The sequence below is a fragment of the Durio zibethinus genome, chromosome 23, assembly GCF_047325235.1.
Source record: "Durio zibethinus cultivar Kanyao isolate XHJ-2024 chromosome 23, ASM4732523v1, whole genome shotgun sequence".
In the NCBI taxonomy this organism is placed as follows: Eukaryota; Viridiplantae; Streptophyta; class Magnoliopsida; order Malvales; family Malvaceae; genus Durio; species Durio zibethinus.
The window spans coordinates 9,774,825-9,796,726 of NC_143184.1; the positions used below are offsets into that span (position 1 = coordinate 9,774,825).

The 21,902-nt window shown below is 31.4% G+C and overlaps 3 protein-coding genes across 4 annotated transcripts; all 3 read right to left on the reverse strand.

Annotated features, from left to right (window-relative positions):
* Positions 1-6,479: 6,479 nt before the first annotated feature.
* Positions 6,480-11,664, reverse strand: LOC149512195 (LEC14B protein-like). 2 transcript variants are annotated; one of them, XR_016332288.1, is made up of 4 exons: positions 8,831-11,664; positions 8,312-8,470; positions 7,029-7,132; positions 6,480-6,771 (listed from the first exon to the last, which is right to left on the reverse strand). XR_016332288.1 is itself a non-coding variant. In XM_089752091.1 (3 exons), the coding sequence occupies exons 1-3, from the start codon at positions 8,866-8,868 to the stop codon at positions 7,102-7,104; spliced, it is 228 nt and encodes a 75-aa protein (XP_089608217.1). In that variant the 5' UTR covers positions 8,869-11,664; the 3' UTR covers positions 6,480-7,101. The 2 variants fall into 2 exon arrangements, 1 of the variants encoding a protein (XP_089608217.1); XM_089752091.1 differs by having other exon boundaries at positions 6,480-7,132.
* LOC111313151 (putative RING-H2 finger protein ATL19) lies at positions 10,884-11,378 on the reverse strand. Its single transcript, XM_022913840.2, has one exon. It carries the CDS (start codon positions 11,376-11,378, stop codon positions 10,884-10,886), a length of 495 nt encoding a protein of 164 aa, XP_022769575.2.
* Positions 11,665-11,804: 140 nt separating the features above from the next.
* On the reverse strand, positions 11,805-21,210 carry LOC111314749 (protein PAT1 homolog 1-like). The gene is made up of 5 exons (XM_022916367.2): positions 20,740-21,210; positions 20,192-20,343; positions 18,907-18,963; positions 17,533-17,605; positions 11,805-14,906 (listed from the first exon to the last, which is right to left on the reverse strand). Exons 1-5 carry the CDS (start codon positions 20,789-20,791, stop codon positions 12,832-12,834), a joined length of 2,409 nt encoding a protein of 802 aa, XP_022772102.2. The 5' UTR covers positions 20,792-21,210; the 3' UTR covers positions 11,805-12,831.
* Between the last annotated feature and the right edge of the window lie 692 nt (positions 21,211-21,902).

A 21,902-nucleotide genomic window follows, 5' to 3' on the forward strand; every position in this document is an offset into this window, starting at 1 on the left:
TACAAGTTTGATTCAAGCATTCCTACTCTATTGCAATACAAGTTTCGACCATCCTCATTCTTTCACATTCAAGTTTTTTAATTTCATGTTCAACAATTTCAAGTTTTCTTAGTTTTCAAGATTTCTATTCTTATTCTTTTTAGATATTGTTTTGGCTCTTGTCTTTAGCTTACCGAGTGACAATTAGATAAATGAGATCTAAGCCTACATTACTCTTATGCTTTCTTATTTTGTAATCAATCCTTAAATTCCATTTGTTTAGATATAAGATTTTAGGATCTCAACATTGGTACTTGATAGCTACTCAACAATTACAATTTATAATTTCTTAGGAAACGATATTGGAATACTTTCATTTTATTACTTGATCTGTGCACTTGCAAATCATACAAAAAGCAACAATCATGTAGTTACGAAATGATACTTCAGGAAATGTGTAAACATATGCCCAAGAAAATGACATATATGGGGCTTGTGCATCTTGAAAAAATTAGCCTTGATTTAGGCCAAATTAGGGAAGGTACAAAAGATCCACGATGTCATATCACTCATTTGAATTGGGAGTCTCCTTTATCGTCTTACCTTTGCCTAATTTTTTTAACATTTCCATTATCTTCGCCAACTCTTCCTTTATCTCTTCTTAAACCTTTTCAATCTTATCGATATGATTATTCTGTTCTTGTTTCATTTGCCTTGTTTGTGACCTGGTGTTATATGAATGATGGGTAGGTTGGATTGGAGTCTTTGATGGTCGAGCTATCCTTAAACTTTTGATTACTAAAAATTAAGATACTTATATTACTACATGCTCATGTCATGAATGAAAGATTATAAAAATTATCTTAATATGCAAGCACCAAGATTTCAAGTTAACACAAATGACATGAATGAAATGTATGAAACAAAAGCGAAAAATATGCAGCCTAATGCTATCTTGCTTTAAGCGTAAACAGATGAAAAAATCCAACTTACACTTTATCATACACTCAAAAATGACAATTCATGTGACACGATATGTACAAAAAATTAATTACCATGCAAGAAACACCAATTATTGTAAAATATAATTTAAATGTTAAGTTATTTCTACAAAAGGGAAGATAAGGCTCTAGCTACAAGTTAGGTTCCTTATGATTCACTACATAAGTATTTGGATTCTTATAATCTAAAGGTCCTCAAATTGCTTCTCACTATCATCCATGATGAACTAGTAAGGCACTTCAATTATCACTTATCATAAGCTACAAATAGAATGAGTTCAATTTAAGTAGAAATATTTTACTAGCCAATACGAAGGCATTAAAACATCATAAAAGCGTAGGTATTCTATTCCCTCATAAAGTAGCAAAGTTCGAGTGTTAAGCTCATATTATACATATGCACATGAATGACATAATAATAAAAGCTTGAAATATAAATAAAGAAAAAAATATTTAAAGGAAAAAAACACATTTATTAAGCTTGGATAATATAAATTTATTTGCTAACCTGACTCTTTATTTATCCTCAATGAAGTCGCCAAACTATTATAACGTAAAAATCTGTAAACTTGACCACTAGATATGAAATCATCATCAATCTTTTTCTAAGTACAATTGGCTACTTAACTGAATATGTCTCATTTTAAAAAGAAATCACAAACTTAACTTGGGTAACTTTAAAAGATAAATTCAAGTCTATGAAACCAAGTTAGATAAAAAAATACAGTTACTTATGAAAAAGGCTACAGTACCCTTATAATGCCCATCAAAAGATGATACTAACTATTTTCATGTTATCCATTTAGCCATAAAAATTTAAACGTATTACGAATTATTCTTAACTGACTCCAATATTTTGAAAAAAAATTAAAATAATTCTCTTACTTTTGGAGTATATAAGAAAGCAACTATTTCTTCTGCAGAGGTTCCATCGTCAGATGGTGTAACATTTATCTTACTTTTTGTGAAGTTTTAAAAAATTTTAATTTTAAAAAAAATTAATATTTCAACTTTTTTCTCAAAATATTGAAATCATTTTCTTTTAAGGAAAGATTATATTTCAACTATTTTTTCTACTCTTTGAATTTTTTTTTTTTTAGGAAAGATTGATACTTAAACTTTTTCCTCAAAAATATGAAATTATTTTTATTTAAGAAAAAATTAATATTTTAACTTTTTCTTTATTTTTTGAAATTATTTTGTTTAAGGAAAAAAATTAACATATCAACTTTTTTCTCAAATTTTGAAATTATTTTTTATTTAAGAAAAAATTGGTATTTAACTTTTTCCTCAAAATTTGAGATTATTTTTTTAAGGTAAAAAAACTCACTAAAAATTTTAAATAAATAAGCAAAATAATAAAAAAGAAAAAAATTACCAAAAAAAAAAATCTTTACTCAGCTCAAGGAATCAGCTTGGTGGGTCGATTGCAGAGACAAGATTCAGCTTGTGGCTTACTAAATGGCTTGAATTATGACTTGACTTGACTCAACAGTATACAAGTTGCTAGATAAAGCATGATCCAACAAGTTAGACCGTAGAACGACACCCGATTCCTAGTTCTATAGGTTCCAAAACCACATTTTTTTCCCAAGTATAAAAGCTCAAATTATTTTTTCATACTTTCTTTTCTTCCCCTCTCTTTTTTCTCTCTCCTTAGTACTTATTCTTTTTTTTTTTTTGTAGATTTCAACTATTGGAATCTTGAACATTGCCAGAAATGTCGTCGATTTTTGGGCTTATTATTGGAAATTGGGAAATTGATGCTAAAAGTACGCCAAATTTTGGAAATTATCGCTAAAAACCGAAGAACTTCCCAAAATCTTGTCAAAAATTTAGTAAAATTTTAGTAACCTTTAATATAATTTTGGTAACCTTTACTACTATTTTGATAACTCATGACATAATTTGAGTAACCATTTATATAACTTTGGTAATCTTTGATAAAATTTTAATAAGTTAGATATAATTTTGATAGCTTTTAATACAATTTTGGTAAGTTTTAATATAATTTTGACAACCTTTGATATAATTTTGATTTTGATAACCTTTTTATATTTTTTGTTAGAAATTTGATATATTTTGATAAAGTTTTATAAGCATCAATAAAATATTGATAACATTAGGTATTAGTTTGGTAACATGATATAGTTATAGTGACCATTCATACAACTTTGGTATCTTTTGATAAAACATAGATAACTTATTGATGTAATTTTGATAATCTTTCATACAATTTTGATAACATATAATATATTTTTTATAATCATTTATATAATTTTGATAACTTTTGACAAAATTTTAGTAATTTATTGGTATAATTTTGTTAAATTTTAATAAATTTTGATAACTTATGATATAAATAATTAGTATTACATACATAAATTAATGATGAATTAAAATAAATCAAACAAATAACTTTTTAAAAAAAAGCTAAAAGTCATACATCCTTAAAAAACTAAAACTATAAGCTTCAAAAAACAAAAATATAAAGATCATAGAAAATTAAATTATAGGAATATCATATGCACAATATAAATAGCAATTGAATATTATTTTAATTATATTTTATCAACATGGAAAAAAATTGTTTTAACTAAAAAAAGAAAAAGATATAATAATAAATGTCTACATGCTTTGATTGGAAAGAAATATGTAAAATTTAAGGAGCAAATGATTTTTATGTTTAAAATTGATCAAATTATGAATATAAATTAAAAAATAAAAGTGTTAACAACTCATTAAATTTACTATACAATTGAGAAAAAATAAATTATATTTTTAAAGCGCCAAAATAGGAAAAATTAGATAAGATTAAGGGTGAATTGAGATTTTGAAAGTAGAAGGGGGCAAGCATAGGCTACCAATACATTAAGAGTCAACTTAGTAGTAAATCTATGATAATAATAAATCAATGTAAACTTAGTGATAAATTATCAATAACTCAATGCTAACTCCGTTATAACTTAGTTATGAATCAATGACAACAAAAATTAATAATAACTTAATAATAAATCATCGTTAATTTAATAGTAAATTAGTGATACCTTAATAGTAAGTCATTCATAACTTAATAATAAATTAATTATAAGTATTAACTTGGTGGTAAATCATAGTTTCTGAACTTAGTGGTAAATCATCAATAACATTGTGCTAAATTGTTATAATAGTAAATCAATGATAACTTAGTAGTAAATCAATATTAATTTAATAGTAAATTATCAATAACTTTATAGTAAATCTTTTATAATTTAGTAAATCATTGACAATTTAATAATAAATCAATATATAACTTAGTAGTAAAATGTTATCTATCTATTTTATTATTAACTAGAACTCTTTAGTAAAATAAATTGTTGTGTTATATGGTATCCTCTACAATATTAATAACAACTAAACAAAAAATTATGGTCCTTAGGGATGCATTTAAAATGAAAGAGAAATTAGTCTAAACTTACTAAAAATATATCATAAAAATTATCCACAAGTTATTTTCTTAGGTACATATTATTTTTAAATCAAAATATAATAATAATAATAATAATAATAATAATAATAATAATAATAATAATAATAAGTTAGGGATGGAAAAGAAAACATTATATAGTTACTTTTTTTTTAATAGTAAATAGTATGCATGATCTTTAAACTTTGGGTCAAATTCTATATTAATCTTTAAACTTTAAAAAGTTTTAATTAAGACATCAATTGCCCAAACGTGTATCAATGTAGTACCTCCGTCTACTGTATCGTCTAAAATTGACGAAAAATCTAATGTGGCAAGATACTAACCTTATAATCAAGGACAAATGTACTGTAGGCCTTTCACATGGATTGAATGGGTGTGGCCCCTTTTCTTCAACCCCAAACAACACCATTTGTATAAAGTAAAAAACTTTAGAGTCGGCAGTTTCTAGTTTTCATTCTAAACTTCCCTTTCTTGTCCAACCTCTCTCTAAATTCCCTTTTCTTTCAAGCCCAATCAATATCAACAATACTAACCTAAAAGCTAGCGCCTACCACCATGAAATCATCCACCACTTTTGTTATTGATCGTCGATCTCACCAATGACCGTCGTTAGTCTCCGTGCTTATGCCAGAACTTCTTTCGAATCCCTTCTTCTCTTCACCAATCGAGACCCAGCTATAACCCAAATCTCAACGAATTTGACCTTTCTTTTTTTGTTTGGAAAACCCACACAAAACCGCCAAATTCTGCAAAATTTTGTTGCCAAACCCTTTTTTTGCAATGCCTCGCTTTTTGCATACGGCTTTTGTTTAATCTTAATGGGTTATGTTTTTTAGGTTGAAGCTTTTGATTTTCTACAAACTGATTTAGCTTATGATCAATTATCAGGTATAGTTACTTATGGGTTGTGAGTATGGATGATTTTGGGTTTACTTGAAGATGTTGTGGGTTTCTGCTAAATTAAAGATTATGGATTGATTGGGTAGTGGTTTTTTTATTAGTGATTTTTGGTGGATTTCTAAGTATGAATTTGATGAATTTTTTGCTTAGGGGTTAATTGAATTTGCTGCTGAATTGCTTCCTATGTGTATTGCTTGATATGTGCTTCATTGCTTATGTCTTTGATTGCTTCTTGTTTGTCTCTCCAATGTTTGATTCCTTCTTTGACCGAGAATTCTTTTACCTAAGATTAAGGACAGATTATTAACCTCACATGTAATAGAACTTTATAAGAGTAGGTGTCATGCCACGTTGGATTTTTTATCAATTTAGATAGTTCAACAGACAAAGGGACTACATTGATACATGTTTGGGCAATTGAGAACTCAATTAAAACTTTTTAAAGTTTAGAGACCATGCTAGCTATTTACTAAAAGTAACAACAATTTTACGATAATTTGATTTTAAATCAAAATTAAAAATTTAAATTTTCAGTAGCAAATAGATGAGAAGTAAAAGCTTGAATAAGTTTAATGATGATTGATTACCTTATAAATTTATAAAAATGAATATATAAACCCACCACTAAAGAACTAATAAGAAATCTAAAAAAAAAGCATAAAGTAAAAAAAAAAAAAGAAAAGTGCATAACTAGATTTGATTATGATAGAACACAATCCTAAAGCTAAAACTTAAAAAATGTATAAAAATTAATGAGATAATAACCTAACACTAGAATACTTGAAAAAAACTTTTAAATAAAAAATCAAAATAAAGAAAAACTATATATTTATTTTTATTAAAACTTCATTTTAAAATTTTTGTTATATTTATTTGCTTTTGAATATAAATTTACATTTTCAATTTAATTTAGTATTACAATAATTATTTCAATTTTATTACTACAAACAAATACTAAAATTATTTAATTACTAGATTTCAAGTCCATACTTCACTGCGAGAATAAAATAAAATTATATACTTATAATTAAGTTGCAAAAGTAAAATAAAATTATGTATTAATAATTTAAATATTGAAAAATGTATAAGAGAAATAGTTATGCAATTATTTATGTTTTGAATATTTACATTAGTTAAAGTTAATGATGATGAGATATTAAACTTATTCATTGAAGACTTATTTGTTTGTCATCATCATTGGATCACAAAAAAATAAGTAACCCTAGCTGTAACTCAGCATTCAACATGAAGAAATATACCTAATAACTTGAGAAAAAAAGAAAGATCTACCATAATTACCTTCAGATTATGTAAAAACTCAACTGTTAGTTCTCCTTCTCCATTGTTCAGCTCAATAAACGGTTGCTCAAAAGTATAAGCTTAAATATGATCATCAAACCCTTCCCAATACTAAGTTCTTAACTGCAAATCCATGCAGAACAATAAAATTTATGAGAATTAGTCTTGTAGACAATTAAAATTGTGAAACTGATGATTATGAAGAATCCAACTCAACAAACCAACGGTATCCATGAGGCATTTATCAAACAAGTCAGCTGTAATAATTGTTGATAAATTTAAAATATGCAGATAACACATATTAAACATAAAAGAAGATGAGCATAGCAGTCATGATTCAAGTTTCTACATGAAGAATGGTAAAGTTAAAACATACATACCATCAAAGACATAGAATTGGATTTGGACTCTGGTATTGCTAAGCTTATGGAAAGCGTCTAATCGCAAATTCTCTTACATACCAAGCAAAAAGGGCAGCTCAAATCTCCAGAAAAAAATCCCAAAAAGAATCCCCATTAGTAAGATAACAAAAAATTTTAATAACAATATACCATATAAATACAATAATGCACATGTATTCAATTTCACATTCATTTATGTCATATAAAACACCGAAAACTATTAAAAAAATCAATAAACCAACCTATATTAAAGTGGAATAGTTCATACTCAAGAGCCTCAAGTGTTATTGGCACTGAAGCTCCTTTAGGTAATCATACCACCTCTCTTGAAATTCAAAAGGCATTCCTTTAGCATTTTTAAAGTATGAATTCTTTAAGTAAATACGACAAACATGTAAACATCCATATAAACCCAATTGGCACTTCTAGATTCTCCCCTCACTCACAGAAGTAGGTGCATCTCCATCGCTAGGGAATCCCCACTTAACCACATCCCCATCCCTAGAAGAGCTAACCAACATGGGGTAGTGCGGGTGCCAACTACAATCTCTTACAGGTGATGTATGGTGCTTGAGTACTGCAACTTGGCTCCAATTACTTGTAAGGAAACCATTTTATCCTCAATAAAAAAGAATTTCACTGTATAGCACAAGCCAAAAGTTTCAGGTATTCATGCAATGGCTTTAGCATATTATGCTGCAGTCGTTAAGTGACATTCATTTGCCAGCATAATCACTCATTGGCCACTGCAAGCATCTTTATCAGATGGTAATAGATTTTTTTTTTTTTTGTTACAATTCAGGAGAATGCACTTTACAAATATAGCCATCCAGTACAAAACTCCACCAATTAACAGTTTTGAATCTAACAAAGAGCCTGATATTCGTACATATACATATTTTGACAATATATCAATGGTGTATGCAATAGTGACTCTAAATGCAAACTATAGGAAAAGCAATAACGAATTTGGTTACTTACCACATCATAAATATAAATGCGAGAATCATAAGATCTAGTGTAAATGTACTTCTGACCAGTGTTGCAATAACAGATTCAAGAAATTGATGACACCCAAATAAATACTTTAACTAGAGTCAATAGTGAGATAAAGAAAAATATCTTGCTAACCAAAATGAGAAACCACTTATTTCTAAGTTGATTTGACAAAGTATTTGACTGATATCAAGCAAACAGCTTTTTATTATTCAATTGATCACCTAAGTTTCAGCTAAAGAGAAAGAAACTACAATGACACTCACCTGGATTCTGGGGAAAAGTAATAGCGAATAGAAGTACGCAAGACCAAGTGACCGTTATAAGTAGCCATTGATTCGTCACAAAGGTGTTTCAAATCTCTATCCTGTGGTGGGTAATCCATCCATCTATAATCCCAATCATAATTCCTAAACCCTAAATTGCTGCAATAACATAACAAAAAAATCTTTAACTTTAGTTGTATATTCTATTCAATCCCAAAGCTTGATAGTCTGATCTTTACCAATTGTGCAGCATTACTGTTTTTCTCATGATACCAAACATGCTCAAACAAACATCCATAAGCACAGAAACAGAAAGAACTTCAGTAAAGTGAGGAAGACTTTTATAGTGGAAATAATCATGTTTATGACTATATTACAAACATTCTGAAAGGAAGCTGATGACCCCAATTCACAACATTGTTAATATGTTTCTGTGCTTGGAAATGGAAAATTTTATTTTTGACACCAAACTGAAAGGTGGATTAACAATGATGAGCCACATGAGCGAAATGGACATACCTACATGGCCGAGCTCTCTTGGCCTTTTGGATAGTCATTGTTTATTGGCTTTCTTCCAGCTAGTAACTCAAGCAGCACAACACCAAATGCATAAACATCAATCTTGTCATTTACTTTGCCATGCATGAAATACCTAGGAGCCAATTAGCTGAAGCAAATGGTAATATCATTAATTAATCAATAAGTTGTACCAACCCTTTTTCCCAACAAAATTTTCAGTTGTTTCAAGTAATCTTGGGCAAACTTTGATATTTGTACATTATATTACCCTTGAAGTAAATGGACACAATTACATGCCCAAAGGTTTCAAAGAACCACATATATCTGACATCTCTTTCCTCAAAACCAAGTGGTAACTCATATGAAGTGGAGAAACCTAATAAGCTTACAGTACATAAAAGGCCATAATATGATATCAATCCTCAAGTTGATACTAAACTGAAGAAACTAAAAACATCGAAATATAAACAGCTAGGAATAAAAACATACAATAACAAATACATGGGAAAAACTAACGGTATTGATATAGTGGCTAAACCAACAACCAAAACAGTAAAATTCCTTAGGGTTAAGAATCCACAGCTTTTTGCAGATGCTTATCACCACATTAAACTTCCTCAAAACACTTGATGTGGAGTTGAATGCTAACCAAAAGCTTCACTTAACATGGATAACATTTCACAATTCACTAGAATGTGAATTAGTGTTATAACAATAAACACCACATTTAGTACCTAAGTGCCTAAGAATAAGTAGGAAAGCAAAAGAGTGAGAACATTGAAACTGAAAACCTTTTGTAATCAATAACTGAAAATGAAATCTTCATAAAAAGAACCAACAGATCATAATGTCCTAACTAATGAACTGAAAGCAGGAATAATTAAACAATGAGCTTCAAGAGAACAACATTTGCTGCAGACACACCATTTAAGAAGCAATTTAATCAAAACCCCATTTCGAGAGCCAAGTTCTTTTACTTGTAAAGATCACACCGACACATTAAATACTACTTTTAAAGATCACACAGACACATTAAATACTAAACTAACTCCAAAAAAAAAGAAAATTAAAAAAAAGGTATATGAAAACCAACAATCACGTAATTTGCAAAGAAAAAAAAACAAAAACCAAAACTTGACATTTATAGATACAAACATATATATAAAGGATTGAAAAAATTATAAAAAAATGCACATAAAATCAAAATCTAATAATCCCATGAATGGTGCAAACTCATCACACCCAAAAATAAAAAATAACCTACTACAGTCCCCAACAACAAAACCTAAATCAACAAAAATGAAATTATGATAAAAAAAAAAAATAGACTCCAAAAACACATATAACAAAATATCAAAACCCCATTTTAGCAACCACCTAAAAAAAAAAACTACCCCTTAAAAAATCCAAAAAGAAAAAGAAAACTTAGATAGAAAGATACTTCAAATGAAAAGAGGAAGAGAAAAAAAGTATCCCGAAGGAGGAGCCTCTGAACGGTTTCATTGGGATCCATAGAACATTCTTTAAGCATTGCTATCCATCATCATATCTTTCAACATCTTAGCTTCACCTGCGATTCCAGGCTTCAACACCCACCTCCACGGTGCTAAAACCGTCCAGCTCCACTCAGCATTTGGCCTTGAGAGACCCCAACAGAGATGACCGATGCATCGGCATTGCTGATGGTCGGATTTGAAGAAGAAAAGCAGCGCACAATGGATGAAGACAAAAAGAAAAAGAGAGAGGACAGCTAGAGGCGGAGAAAACAAAATAAAATAATTTTCATGACTCAAATTAACTTTCAGTTTTTTTTAATGACTTAAAAAACGTGGACAAAAAAATAAAAAGAGGGGACTACTACTTTTATTAATAGCTATAGATATTATAATTATAATTTTGTTAAAAATCACATGCATAGTACGTGTCATGAAAACTAATATATATATATATGGGATATTGTGATATATGATAATGCTGAATTTTTACTTTCTGGTTAACTTTTAATCTCAGTAAAAAATTCAATCTTGAATAATTCAAATATATTTAAAAAAAATCAAGCAGTTTGAACATTAGTTGGTACTGTAGCATGGATAGAACCACGACAAAGCGGGCAATGCAACTCCTTGAGCAGCCACCGATCTATACAACAAATATGGTAGATATGTTTGCACTTGGATAAAATCCTGCAACGATCCCTTTCTTTGAACTCTTCCAAGCATATCGCACACTCGTTGCTGCAGTACTTTGCTTCTTCTGGTTCTTCCTTAATATTCCTGTATATAACAACAGCCCCCGCCAGGATTATCGGCTTTGAAGCCTGCTGCTGCTGCTGCCGCCGCGGTTGGCCTTGGCCTTGCATGGCTTGGGGGAGAAAGCCCCCAGTTTCAATATCTTGGGGTGGAAGCAGCCTCTTGGCTTTCTCGTAGCAAGCACTTATGATATAAACTATAATTATTGCTATCAGAAAAGAAGCAATAACACCTAGAATCAAAAAGAGGTTTATTGATGTCTCAACCTCAAGGTTTGGAGTAGTTGGTGGCGTTGACATGGTTTCTTCAACAGTATGATCGATCCTGATATTATATAATTAAGAAAAACTTACCCAAAATTTCCGTTTTAATTGTTTCAAATGTCCCACTTCTATATGAATTATCAATCAAGTACTGCCATTACTAGTCCAGAACCAAATAGAATTAGGATTGCTATCAGTTATTTTTAAATTACTATACTTTTTTAAAATTATTAACTTTTAATTAAAAAATCTTCATTAGGGACCAAGATACATCTAAAGTGGTAGTGTAAAATTTCTTTTTTAATAAAATTTAGTCTGGTGCTGGTTTACGTTTTCTCTGTCTATAAATAATAATTTTAATTTTCCTTTGTTTTTCTTTAATGTAATAAATAAATAGCTAAAACAATAATAAATACTTTGTAAGTATAAAACTATAAATAATTATACAAAAAAATACATAAATAAGTAAATACAAAATTGAATAAATAATCATTAAACATATAAAAATTTATTTTGTAAATAGATAAATGCAAATAAAAGATACATACATAATTAATTATGTAAAATAAAACAAATAGATAAATAAACATTAAGCTATTAATATTGAATATTTATAATTATATTATTATTTATTTTAATAAATTTTCTTGAATTCTATAAATAAAAATCTAAACTCACCCTCTAAGATGCGTCAAGTCTGAGTGGTTGGTTGACAGAACGTCGACAAAGTGGGCAAGTACTTAGATTCTTAACAAGCCACTGATCAGTGAAAAGTATTTGGTATGTGCGTTTGCAGTCCTTGAATTCTGCCAAAGCATATAGCACAGTTGGTGCAGTTTGTTTTAGTTTCTGATTAGGATATTGAAACCTGTTGCCTTCACCGGTGGCTGTTTTTTTGCATGGTCGCCCATTTTCGGTGATAATTATTACAGGATTCTGATTGCTCGGAGTGACCCATTTGAATAACTCGTCAGTTTCCCAGAAATAGATAAAAACTAGAGAACTTGGGCATCGTCAGACTCCCTCAGATTTTATCGTAATGAAACAGTATAAAAGAAAAGGAGTTTGTTTCCAAAAGGGTCTGTTAGAAGACCATCACTCCACCTGTACATTCTAACCCACTACACATCCACATGTATTGGAGTCTCAAAACAGAGCACCAAAATAAAAGCTCCCCAGAAGCTGAACTAACTTCCAGTCACCCAACTCCCATCATAATACCACATTTATGCGTTACTATAACTTCCATCAACTTCCAATCTTATGATTCTTCTCCAATGATCTTTTTTTTTTTCAGATAAAAAGGGGGGGCGGGGGGGAAGGTAAGGGGATCATAACAAGAACCAAAGTGTAATGCAGATAATACTAGCCCCTCCAAACCAGACTTCTACAGTAAATACACATCCCACCTTGCTTCTGCTCCCCCGTCCCACATTCCATCTAGTGCAGTGTTCAGGGCATTTTCACGTTACCACACCATTGTCCTTTATTAACCCTTCACTGATTCAGAGTTTATTTGGCTAGTACTCCCAGCATGGGAATTGGATCCATTCACGGGCACAGATCGCTGAGAGAAGTCCATTAAAAGCTTCCTCTGAGCCTCATTTGTGTGAGGAAGACTAGCATGCAGTAGCTCACACGGCATTTCACACCTTATGGCCTCTGAACCAATTCCTTCCGTGGTTGGCTGAGACTGGTTGTGTATTGATTGCATTATCGTATCATATTTACTCACACAATACTTGGTAAGAAGAGTGAAAAATTCATCGAACGAAGCCCTCCAGAAAGCATAATTAGGCATGCTGCAATTTCCAGAAGGATGACTTAACAGTTGAGTAGCCCTTTCAAGAACTGATTTTAAAATAACAGAAGCACCATCCCCAGCAGGGCTTCCAATGGGCCTGAGTGGTGGCTGCTCTGAAGAACAAACAACTGCAACAAGACAAGCACTAAGAGCCCGAAGATCCATGCCATTAACACACATAGAAACAGTCTTTGCAAGATTAGTAGTTGTCTCGGCTGCTTCTGGATCAGAAGAAAGACCACCAAACAAGAACCTCAAGTGACGGAAAATGGCCATGCATGCTATTCGAATAAGCTCACTTCCAGGCATGAGAAGCTGAAGGAACCTGGTGAGGAGCTTACGGCCCTTGGGAAGAGAGACTAATCTTAGGAACACAATGTCATCTTTGGGAGAACAGCTAACAGCATGCCCACCTTTGCTAAGTGGATCAACAAGTTGAAGTGATGCCGCCATACCTTCAAGCAGGATCTGCCGCCTCCGTCTGAGCTGAGCTCCATCATCTTGGGTTTGAATAAATTGTAGAAGCCGGTCAATATCATCCACATCAAGAAGAAGACAGAGACCATCTTCAATGGTGATTCTAGCTGCAAGCATAGGTTCCTGCTCCAGAGGCCTCTCAGTTTTCTGTTCAGAACCTCCATCACCTGAACCTAAGGGAGGATCGACTTCAAGCAGAGGACGAGGTATCCGAATGGAAGAGAGGGGGACCTTCCCAAGTGCATCAACATGGAGATGCAAATGCTGCTCTCCACTGTTACGAGATCGAGAATGTAATTCCTTCACGTAAGATGGGCAAAACTGATGTTTGGCCCTGGATCCAGAAGATCTTTTGGCAAGACAAGCTTGGTGGTAATAATCATCTACATAAGGATCATTAATATGTGTGGCAGCATGCTGCATCTTAAGAATACTCTCTATCTCTTCAGCAGTCATATACTTAGATCTGAATTGCACCAACCCACTCTCACTTTTCTGGCTACCGGTATCAGAGCTTTGCTGAGAAATACGCATGCTCTGCCTGTTTCTTTGGGATGGTTTAGTTCGTTGATCCCTAAGATCAGCTTGTCCAAGCAACATTTTTTGTGATGGAGGATAGGCACTATACAGTTGAGATTGCAATGCTGCAAAATGCACCAAAGATGGTTGAGCTGAATGGTGCAGTCTCTGCTGTTGCAACTGCTGTTGTGGTGACATTAAATGTGGGGACATTAGGCCATTTTGATGAGGTATTTGCTGTTGCAACATATTATGCAAAAGACCAGCATGATCTACATGTAATAGACCAGAGTGGTTGACCCAGTGATTTTGTGACCTGCTACTAAAAGATAGGCCAGGAGATGTTAACCGGGATAGATTACTACCATAATGCAATCCATCAGAAAGACCAGCTAGATGAAGACTGGGGTTGGACAATGGAGAGAAGCTTGCTGCAGAGAAGGGTGGCTGAGATCCACTGCTAAGAGCAGGAATGTTTAGGTGAGCAGGTGAAGACTGCTGGCATCTGCTACCAGGAGGAGGGAAAGATGTGAAGGTTGATTTGGGTCCAACAATAGGTTCACTTATGAAGTGATGTGGCTGTGGTTGCTGCTGGGGATATGAGGAAGCTCTATACAAAGGCTTCGATTCTGCAACACGAGCAGAAGAAGGTTGTGGCTGCGAGGACCATCTCTTGCCTTCTTGAGCATCTTCTACATCAAACATATGCTGATCCATCCAGTTTACATACTCTCCATCTTGAGCCCAGTCGGTAGCAGATGAACCTGAAAAGAATTTTTCACAACATGAATCACAAGCAATTAAAAATATAAGGTATCAGCTAACTTTAAAAAGAATAAAATCCTACAAAATCATTATTCAACAAATGGGCACAGCTCAGATACTAACAAGGAACTTCTAATTAACAATTCATGCATTTTACAAAAATGACAAACTCTATGCTGTTATCTTAAAAGATGAGAAGTTAAGAAAAGGAAGTCAAGAGTAACTGCAATATCATACTCTGGTTAATCTTATGAGAAGTTAAGAAAAGGAAGTCAAGAGTTAGGACTAGAGCACCCTCCTTTAGTTAAGCACCTTCACATAGAAATAATAAAGAAATGTAATAAAAAAAAGCATCCAACATCACATAATTCACCATAAAACCATGTTAGGACTAGAGCAAGAACATATGTGAGCTTGCACACTTTGGAAAAATAAAAAAGCAATAAGCTTGAACGGCCTAGAAAGAGAAAAGGCAGCAGAATGTTGGCTCCGCAATATGTCAAGCATGTTCATGCAAGAAAAACAAAGAGACCAAAGTCATCTGCAAGAGAGAAATCATTAATTAAAGCATAAGCTTCGAATGGTTCAACACAAAGAGGGTAAGGCTAATTGCATCAATAGAAAATGAGATGACTAATTTAACCAAAATTACATATAATCCAAGAAAAAATAAGAAACTGACAGAAAAACATGAAAAAAAAATGCAAATGTAAGAAAATACTACCAAAAACTATTTAAAGAGAATATAGCCACAAATAAAGTTGCATTACTTAATATAATTAACTGCTGGGGTGGTATAAAACATTTTTCATCAAAGGCAGTTTGCAAGACAGAAGTTAAGGCTAAGGTTGCCTTCTTTAGACAGGAAGCATCCGGGAAAAACTTTGCCATTGATAGTCTCCAAAAGAGGAGAAATCCTTCCAAATAGATTCTATCTATGTGCAATCGGCAAAAGAAACTTCATTTTCATTTGTTGAATTTTTATTGAGCCAAACGCTCTAGTCCTCAGTTTTCTCTCTCTTAAATACATGACTAGCGGCAGGTTGAATGGTAAAGGAGCTATCAGTTTGGAAGAGCATGCATTTATAGACAAAAATGCAAGTGATTGAGTCCATCCCTCTCTCGATTTTTTTAGCTTCTATAAAGGGAATGCAATAAAGAACTTTGAACGAGGAAGAATTGCCCTCAATAAAGCTCCTAGATATGTGGTTTATGTTCATTCTAGGTTTTTCCTTTTTATATGTTTGGAGAAGCAAGATGCTTTAGGCCTCCTAAGTTTTTTAACTAAAAGTTTTAGCTTTGAGCAAGGGTTGGAAACTCCTTGGTGCCCTTTCCCACTTAAAAAAAAAAAAAAGATGAACAAACTGCTTATTAACTTAATGCATAGCTTAACAACACTCATAGTCATATGTTAAAAGAAGTCTATTCAAATGGCATAAAACAATATTGGGACATACAAAGAGACAAAAGGATGATGCTTAATCATTAGCATACATTGACACAAATGCAAAGTGCCTCATGTTCAAAAACAGAACCTTATTCCGTGTGCAATCACTACATGTCGCTTCGTATTAGAATTCTGGAAATCATAACTTTGTTAACAAAATCTCTAATCCGCATGCTCCCAACACACAAGTAAATAGCACATAAAAATTAAATATTAATCATAAAACAGAGGTCTTGACAATTTCCATTCAATCTAAAAATCTAACTTAAGATTTAAATATACAATTCCAGTGAGAATACCTAATTAAAGTTGAAAACATAGAACAATAACATTTATGTCTTCTTTTACTAATCCTTATCGATCAATGAAAATTTTGAGTTAAAAATATATATATATATATATATATAGTAATTTCACTTGGACCATATCAAAGAAGACAATATGTAAAATAATTGAAATGAAAGAATTCAAGATGATATTAGTTGTGCACATGCAAGTACTTTCTATTAAATGGTCATAAAATAACTCTTAAATTGGCTATTTTGGGAATCTTGGAGTCTTAAGTATAAGAGAGACCCCTCTATAATTGTTTTTATTGCTTAACATGGTATCAAACTCCAAGTTGTTTGTTGTTTGTTATTCATTGTTTAATAACAATATTTACTGACCACATAGTTGGCCTATTTGTTTGGGTTATTAGTTTTAGGCCTACAGCAAGGGTGATGAGTGGAGTTAACATGGATTATGTTGGGAAATATTTACAACTTCATTCTATTGCCAATAGGTTTTAGTGAAGACACTCAATATATATCTTCGTAAAACATTATTACATCCACTAAAAACATAATAAATAAAGCCTTGCAACACTTGTACCAAAAGAAATGCCTCATAAATTGACAATATGTACAAATTTCTAGACCAAGAACCAAGGCTTCCACAGAAACACCCTGTTTCAAGTCCTACTCAGTGAATAAATAAATAAATAGAAGGATATCATTTAAAGAAGACCCATCAAGGAATCTTGAATCTAGGGAAAGGGGTGAGAAGTGCTTGAGCAAGAGTTGCAAGTAAAAAAGTGGAATAAAAAATTTTACAGTTTTTCAAATATCAATCAATATTACCTCTTTCATTCATTAATCAAGATTATAACCACAATATAAAGGCATAATTCTACTCACTTTCCCTTGAATAAGATCCAGATCTATCACCGATAACTCCTGGATTTCTTGGTCCTGTAACAACCCTATTCAACTGTGAAAAAAAAAAAAAGATAAAATATTAAAATCCAATCACCATGAAAGGACAACAAAAACAAAACAGCAACCGCAGCAAGAGAAAAGAAAATAAACAAATATCTGCATCGGGAGAATTACATAATTACATGCATACCAAGATATTCAATCTTCCATCATTGGGGTAAAACAATGGTCTTCAAGGCAGTCTTTAGAAAACAAAAAAAAAATGATAATGAAAAGGTTATCTTATTTAAAACATTGATTCTGAACTCCCCTCTTTCACTCTACGCTTGTTCATACAAGGAGAAAAAAGCTTTCACATCTTAACCCACAATTGTTGGGGAGAGGAAGGATTACTTTACTAAGTAGTCATATGAACAGATCCAGCAAGTTCAAGGTGGGACCTATGGTTCACAAGGATTAAATCATCTGCCTACAACTAAGGGCTTTTAATCCTACCCAATCTCTTTATTATTCTTATTTCAAAAATAAAATAAAATTTTCATCATTCTAAATTAGACATTAAATAACTACTATTACAATGAGAACAAGATAAGGAAATAGCTATACAATGCATGCTTGGAGCAAACGTACAAGCTCAATTAACAGTGCCACAAGTGAAGAGACAAAACAACTTCAGTTCATCTTCCTTTGACATTTTTCTTTAATATAATTCCTTTCACATACAATTAATATATAGAAAAAGTCCCTTTAGTTATGAGATCATCCAAAGGAAACCACATCAGAGAATCTTCTTTTAGATTTTTCTAATGCCTAAAACTTTGGATTATTATTAGTAATAGTCTCACTCAATTAGTTTTAATTATTAACATATCAAAAACAGTCCTGTTAGTTATAATTGATCAATGGAAAAAAAATAGACATCCAACAATCTTCTTCTAGTTTTTTCTAAGGTCTAAAACTTTGGGTATGATTAGTAACAGTCCAGATCACAAATCATATTTGATAAGTTTTTAATTATCTAGAGTTCACATCATAATACATTATTGATCCATTCGTTATGCAAGAAAATTATACATAGATCACACACTACCCACAATTGGCATTCCTGACTAAAAGTCAAGCCATAATTTTTAACAAAAACTTCTCTACGCAGTACAGAACCAAGTCAATGTTATATAACTAAACATAAAACAAAAACAAAAATCCAAACATTTCCGCGAAAAGATCAATTAAATATAAAGGCCATCAAAAACTCAAGAAACAAGCATATCAAATCTTATAAGCAACAGTCAGTGAGAAATGTTAACTATTGACATTCATCACACTGCAACATTTATAAATTAAAAAATTGACCTTTGCAAAAGTACTAGCCAGATCATCCATATCAGATAAAGATCCTAAACCTACAACCTGCAAATGAAAAAAGGAAAATTAGAGCTGAAATAGTCTTATTTCAAAATCCATAAAGATGAAAGATGAAATCAAGATTGAGTTTAGCAGATGATTTATTACTTCATAAACCAGAAGGGATGAAAGCAATATCAACAAAAAAATTAAAAATAAGACAAAATAAAATCAATGTGCATGACTGCAAAAAACAATGGCATAAATTCCTTCACAGCATGAACAAAATGCAGCAGAAAGCTAATACAATAAGTGCTTCACTTGAAGTATGACAATATAAATATAGGAATCATATGTTCTGTTAAAGCTTTATTTTATGAGTGCATATTTCTGCTTTAGGGTACCCCTTGTCAACAATTAAAGCAACTACTTTTTCTATCCCATATTACCCTTAATTTCAAATTTCAACATACAATCATGATGCTTTTACAAGGACATGCTTGTAGAATAAATATAAACGGTAAGATGCTTTCCTGCATCTTAATGTCCTCAAATTGATTACACATTTACCAAAGGGTCAAATGGATAGAGAACATAACTAAATTTCAAATCAACAACTCCCTTCACTTGAACAACAAAATTTGGAACACATACCAAGGAAGCTTTGAAACCCAATTATCGTCCGACAACCTTAAATAAGTAGCAATTTAGAAATTTCAAACCGATAAGCATAATCTTCTTATAGGCATTTTAAAATTTTAGTGAGGAACCCTTGAAACCTAATTGTTTTCTCACTACCTTAAATAAGTTGCAATTTTAAAAATTTCAATCCTTAAAACCTAATTTTTGTCTGACTACTTTAAATAAGTAGCAATTTTGAAATTTCAAACTGACAGGCGTAATCTTTTATTAAGATTCTAAAAATTTAATTTCCAAAATGACCAAGAAATAGAACTTTTTATCATTCAAAGATAGTATTCATACTTTAAATTAAAGCTGCAAAGTATAATAAGGTAAGTTCCAATTGCCAAGTGTTAATATGACACATGTTAAGTTATGAAACAACTTAGACTACAGCTCAAGTGACAAATAAGAAATTAAAGGCCAACAAACACCATGACAAATTTTATGGTCAAAAGAAACTCCAACAAAAAGTACTTTTTAGGGGCAATAACAAAATATTATCACATAATGGAATGAAAAGGTAGCACTAGCTACAAAGCAATGAAGAAGGTTCAGCGGCAAAGACACCAGGATTCGCAGCAAACTGGGAAACCAAAGGGATGAAACCTACCTCTCCTCTATCAAACAAATGATACTCGTCATCTTCAGCAGATGCAAACACAGGAGCATCATCTTCACCATCTTCTAGACCCCCCAACTCCACTTCTTCCATAGCATGTTGACCAAAAAATTCGTACTGGGATGCATCAAAAAGCGCATTATCTGTGAAATCACTAACTAATTATCAATTAAATAAAACCATAGAAGCCGATCAATCAACATAATACAGCTTAAGAAACCATCAAATCGCAAGAAATAGAAGAAAAAACAAAATCGCTAAAAGCAAGCCCCAGAATTAAAACTAACAAAATAGGAAGAAAAAAAACAAAGCTTTGGTAAACAAGTAATCAAGCAAAGACAATAAAGCTAGTGGTTAACAGTTAAAACCCGTTTGGTAACTGAGAAAATGAAGTAAAGGTCCAAATTTTCCAACGAAATTTATTTTCTTTCGCATCATAGAAACAAGCTATTAAGTAAAAGGGAAAAATCCATAAGAAAAAAGAAAAAAGAAAATAAACAAATGAAAGGATTGAAAACAAAAATGAAGGAAAAAAAAACCTGAGGAAGTTTGAGAGAGGTTGTAGGGAGGTTTGCCATCGGATCTCTCCATACTTTACAAAACCAACCTAAAAAGAAAACCCTAGATACCGCAGCAGAAGAAGAAGAAGAAGAAAAAATAAAAGTTCGAAAAATAAAGATAGGGTTTGCGGGATTTTTTCAATGAAGTTAGAGGCATACGGGTAGGAAGAGCGGCAAGTTGTGTAAATTAAGGGGGATTAGGAGGGTTTTTACTTGGGCTAGGGAAGGTAGAAGATAGAAGGTAGAAGGAAATCTCTCTCAGAGAGAGACGGAGAGAGGGAGAGAGATCAAAGAAATGGGGAAGAAAGGGGGCATTGTTTGGTTTTGGGGTTTCTTTTTTTTTTAATTAAAAAAGGATGTGGGATTTGATTAATTTTGTGTGTTTTTGAGTGCACGCCGAGATTGAGGAGAGACACATGTGCACGCTGAGAAAATGACGGTGATGACTGATGAGACAGATAGAAACCATTAATATATAAAAACAAAAAAAGAAATACGAAGCATATTACAAAAGTAAAGCTTCATCCCCCACAGTTATATTCTTTTTTCTTTTGTTTCTCGTCACCAAATTTATAATTATTTATATAATTACTAAATGTTATTTTTTGACTTAATAATCTTATACCAAAAGCTTTTTCTTTTCTCTCTCGTAAACATATTTTTTGTTGATAGAATACCCAAATTGTTAAAATTTACAATTTTCAAGTAAAAATTTTGAGGTAACAAGTTTTCATGGTAACAAGAATGTAGTTTTAAAATTTAAAATTCAAATTTTATTTAACTTCATATTAAATATTATTTAATTATATCATATAATTTATCGGTTGTTTGTTAATTTATATATCAAATTTAATAATTTATTTTATATGTCAATTGAATATTAATTTAAATGATACATATGGTTGTTAGATTTTTAAAAATTAAGAGTTAAAATAAAACTTAGGTTAATAATATTTTCTCAAATTAATTAAATAGATACGAGTTGAGAATAAAAATAAATTAAAATTTAAAAAAAAAAAGAGAAAGAAATACTTGTTCATTAGACTCTTAAAAGTTGTTGGGTAAAAAAGACCTAAACCAATCATGTTTTTTCTTATATTAATTAAGTAAAAAGCAATTGAGTTTAAAGATAGATTAAAAAT

What these genes read in the sequence shown, in the direction of transcription:
- LOC149512195 (XM_089752091.1), bottom strand. Translation starts at nt 8,868, where the DNA reads ATGACTATCCAAAAGGCCAAGAGAGCTCGGCCATGTAG. An exon ending in AAGAGAGCTCGGCCATGTAG is followed by an intron (nt 8,471 to 8,830) that starts GTATGTCCATTT and finishes ATGTTATTGCAG; the next exon opens with CAATTTAGGGTTTAGGAATT. An exon ending in TACTTTTCCCCAGAATCCAG is followed by an intron (nt 7,133 to 8,311) that starts GTGAGTGTCATT and finishes TTTTTTCTGGAG; the next exon opens with ATTTGAGCTGCCCTTTTTGC.
- LOC111313151 (XM_022913840.2), bottom strand. Translation starts at nt 11,378, where the DNA reads ATGTCAACGCCACCAACTACTCCAAACCTTGAGGTTGAGACATCAATA.
- LOC111314749 (XM_022916367.2), bottom strand. Translation starts at nt 20,791, where the DNA reads ATGGAGAGATCCGATGGCAAACCTCCCTACAACCTCTCTCAAACTTCC. An exon ending in CCTCTCTCAAACTTCCTCAG is followed by an intron (nt 20,344 to 20,739) that starts GTTTTTTTTTCC and finishes GTGATTTCACAG; the next exon opens with ATAATGCGCTTTTTGATGCA. An exon ending in ATTTGTTTGATAGAGGAGAG is followed by an intron (nt 18,964 to 20,191) that starts GTAGGTTTCATC and finishes TTTCATTTGCAG; the next exon opens with GTTGTAGGTTTAGGATCTTT.